The sequence below is a fragment of the Pinus tabuliformis genome, chromosome 8 (genome assembly GCF_031772625.1).
Source record: "Pinus tabuliformis cultivar Carrire ecotype Pingquan chromosome 8, CPIR1, whole genome shotgun sequence".
NCBI classification, from domain to species: domain Eukaryota; kingdom Viridiplantae; phylum Streptophyta; class Pinopsida; order Pinales; family Pinaceae; genus Pinus; species Pinus tabuliformis.
Genome location: NC_142294.1, coordinates 510471456 through 510475731, shown reverse-complemented (window position 1 = coordinate 510475731; position 4276 = coordinate 510471456). Strand labels below are relative to the sequence as shown.

The 4276-nt window shown below is 37.2% G+C and overlaps 1 protein-coding gene across 1 annotated transcript; it reads right to left on the bottom strand.

Moving 5' to 3' along the window:
* Positions 1 to 715: 715 nt before the first annotated feature.
* On the bottom strand, positions 716 to 3689 carry LOC149236331 (aluminum-activated malate transporter 10-like). Its single transcript, XM_089368847.1, has 8 exons — positions 3365 to 3689; positions 3148 to 3218; positions 1867 to 1985; positions 1713 to 1779; positions 1537 to 1597; positions 1212 to 1484; positions 865 to 981; positions 716 to 774 (listed from the first exon to the last, which is right to left on the bottom strand). The coding sequence occupies exons 1-8, from the start codon at positions 3687 to 3689 to the stop codon at positions 716 to 718; spliced, it is 1092 nt and encodes a 363-aa protein (XP_089224973.1).
* Between the last annotated feature and the right edge of the window lie 587 nt (positions 3690 to 4276).

Here is a 4276-nt window from a genome sequence, read left to right as displayed (position 1 = left end):
GGGAACATGGTTCCTTTACTAGTTGATCGCTACTTGTAAACTTGGCCTCTTCTCCCAGCTCTTCTACTGCCACAATCACACTTGCTAACCTTGCCACTGTTTCTATCAGAATAGTAGAAAAGCTAGCAAGAGGAAGGACCTCCATGACTGTATAGCGGCTTCCTTTCATTTCGATCATTTCATACAATTTGCTATCGTCTCATATCTCCCCCTCCAGATTAGCTTGAAATGAGACTGCATTTTCGTCATCGGCTTGTTTGGTCATTTTCCGTATCGAGGAGTCATGCAATTTGTGTGATCTAGTACTTGAGGGCTTCTCTTCAACAAGTTGCCAATTCTTGGTATTGATGAAAAGCTCTCGCTGAGCTCTCAGCGAATTTTGGAGTTCCGCTACTGTTGCCTTTAACCGATTCATCATTAAAATTGGATTTATACTTCTCATTCTCCTTATGATGTCAGCCAAAGAATGTTGGCAGACTCTCTTCCTATTTCAATGCATGGTGTCCTCAAATATTCTCTCCGAGAAATTGGCATCTGATCAGACGATATCCTCACCAATACTTAATGATACGAAATTGATTCGTATCCAAAAATAAGAAAGCAATATATAGGAAAATTTGACCAACACTACCCGAATCTCATCGTTTAACGATCCATTTAAAGCCTCCACACATTAGGCGCAATATCGAGTCACGCTTCCAACTTTTACATAAAGTCACCATGGATATCTGAAAAAAAGCGTCCATGCTGTGGTTACCATCTGGCAAAATTTGCCTGCAAAATTAAATGTTCTTCGTTAAAGATAAACGGATAGCCAAACTTATGTGATAGAAGATGAAAGTGTATACTGATGAATTATGATACCTAGCAGTGACTCTTTTGTGGTCTTCGAGTTCAACACACATTTATAGCCTCTTCCGACCTTGTCATCATCTGAATCTTGGACATCTTTGGACTCCACGAAGTACTCTGCAACGCATTCTGCAAGTGAAAATACATTAGTGAATGAATATTTTCAGGAATCTATAATATTATAGATGAATATTTCAGAATCTAGTGCAAAGTGAATGATTTAACGGGCATTTTCTTTTCAAGATTTTGAAATATTCGTTAATTTTGCAATCGAAATAAAGATGACAAATATACCATCAAAATAAAGATAACAAATGAATTATTTATATGATTTGTTGTTTTTCCAGGCTACAGCTTACCTTGGAGTGATCCAGCCAATCCTTCTAGGTTATGTATATTGGAATTGTGAAGATCATCTCCAGCCCAGATGGGAAAAGCAAACACATTTATTATGAAACAGAGTGTACACCCTATGATTATCGTAGTTATCCTCTGATGTGCAAATTTTAAAATGTTTTCAATGCGAGAACCAGAAATGGCTACGAGATTGAAGGTAAGAATGAAGATGACCACCTCGTAATCGTATCTTTGCTTGATCATAGGAAAGAATCGCGAATATGTGCACGCTGTACCTGCATCGATCACCGAAGAATAAACATCAGAAAAGTAAAGTATCGAACATACCATACATAATTGCGTAATTGGGATTGAGGATGTATCGACCTAAGGCAAAAGCAAAGACACCCTGAAAGGTGAAGTATATAATATAGCATGTAGAATTATCGACCTAAGGCAAAAACAGAGACACCCAGTACAACTCGTTCGCAGTTTTTCCCAGTAAGTTCTACAACATAGCTCACCCCCACTCCCAGCAATCCCGCCATCAGTGTGGCAAAAGATTTGTTCAGACCTTTGTCAATGTAGCACCTATGTTACCAGAAACGCAACGCGAGCATCCGTTTCTGAAAAAAAACGCAATAAAAACGGAACGGTACGGAAAACGCCGTTTTGTACGGTCGTTTTCGTTTTTCAATACAGAGACCGGTTTCTCCAGAAACGAATTGGTTTTTGACATCGTTTTCTGAGAAACGTTGTTCTGGTTCCTTTGTAATGCTGATCTCATTTTTGTAACGCTGGTCTCATTTCAATTGGACGTTGAGAAGAATAAAAAAGGCAAGATTGATTTTCCGCTAATGTCGGTTTTAATGTAGCTTTGAGCTCAATCTAAAAAAATTGAAGGTTGGTTTTGTGGATAGTTTTTAAAGCGGTTTCCTCGTCTATTGCACTTTAAAATTTTTTAAACAAAATTGTTTATTTACGGATTTTGTCTAAAATTTCTTAAACAAAATTGTCTATTTAAGGATTTTGTTTGTTAAAATTATATTATTGGGATGTGTTGTCTATTGTTATGTTATGTCTTTTAATCTTCTAATTATTTTTTCTTAATTTTTGTATTAGTTTATTTAAAAGTGTATGTAGTGTAGAATTTTTTTATATAATTTTATTGTATTTAATATCTAAAAATTGCCTTTTTATACAAAACTATAAATTTAAATGTACAAGGTTACATTATATATTATTTTTATTATTATAAAGATTAATTGTTATTATAATAAGTTAATGATAAAGTTTGATGGTAATTTTTTTTAGGTTTTGTCTAGTTGTAGGGTTTTCAACCCTTCCTTTTTTCTATGCAAAATATCAATGGAGGGAGGAACACTTATTCCTATAGTAAGATAGTTGAAGGTAGTAATAGTTCTAAACAACCCTCTAGTTTTGGCTCAATTCCCCAATCCCAATGGAGCTCAATTTAATATTCACCATCCTATTACCCACTAGGGAAACTACATCCTAGTAGTTTCTTACGAAGTACTACAAGATAGCCCAAATTTGAGGTCCGCTCAAATAATATGGGAGAATATACACATGATATGCGAGATCATGTACTCATCAGGAAATTTCTAGGGATATGGCCTTCAAAAAAATCCCACTCTCACTAGGTCCAAATCAAGTGGAAATGGAAAGGTAAAATCAAGCTTGAGTTCAATGCCAAAGGTTTCTTCACTATTAGAGGATCAAACATGGGTATTTGAGAATGAACTATGTAAGCAACACAAGCTTTGTTTCTCACTATGAATATTCTAGAATGGTCTATGTGAGCAACGAAAGGCTATGAGCAACTACGTATGAACCACATTATTGGAAAGTGCGGATGATGTGTGCGTTGTTTTATGTTTTTCACATTTTTCTGGTTTTTTTCTCTCTCCTCGTTTCTTGAATGCGAAACCTCCAAACTTCGTTTCTCGTCTCGTTGTCGTTTCTTGTTTCGTTTCTGGTTTCTCGTTTCTGGTAACATAGTGTAGCACCTGCATTAAATCATTAAGGACCATAACATTAATTTATTATTGTGAAAGGCCAATACCTTTTCTAATGATATCAAATAGTCATGAAAACGTCATACCAAAATTCAAAATGTGTGATGATACCCAGAGGTATTTGGGTGAATAATTACCTACAGTGAATTCGAAGACCACAACGACAGTCATGACTGCCCATATGGCATTTCCACCAAAACTATCAAACAATGGCCTAAGTAAGTAAAATACAGAGACCAAAGAGAGTGCAAGGCCAACTTTGATGGAATGGATAACTCTTCGAGGATCGTCTGCACCCACCTGCCAAATCCTTCTGCTCACAGAAATGACGGATCTTTTGTATTGGTGGAAAGCTTGAAAAATTCTCCTAACCACACGATTGTAGAAATTCTCTGGGATGGTATTCGCTTCCATCCCTTCCTTAACACTAATTTTCCACTCCAGAGGCTGTGGTTGAATCATTGTGCCCCCATACTAACTATTGCTTTCAGGATGAGCTTCAGACCTAAACTTCAAACTGGGAAACCCTTCAATATATCAGTCAAGCTCTTTCTTTCTCTCAAAATTCTTTGGCTATATATCCAGCCCAATAAATAGAAGACAGCCCTCTTGATGCAGCGTTTTAGGCCTGGCTACAATGTCCCAGCGTGTTACGAAACACGACGGAAGGGAGAAAGGCGGCCTTTAAGTGGACCTCCAGGAAGGCTTTTCTAGTCGCATTTGCGAATTATGACAGGTATGAATTTCGAATGTGGGCGGCAGAGCGCATTCGAGCAAGTCTCTAGGGCTATAATTAGCACATCGCATATAAAGATGGATATACTGATAAACTCAATATAGTCCACAGAGCGGGCAAGGACATGAAATCATTTTTTATTACGGTGAAAACTTTATATAATTGCAAAGGCGTTTTTCACCATCAACCCACCAACTCGTACAGTAACATTCCGCAAGTAACATTCCGCATGTGGCGTGCCACATGATGCCGACAAATATACCTTGGAGATGGATATACAGATCCCAAATGAGTCAAATTCACTCCACAGAGG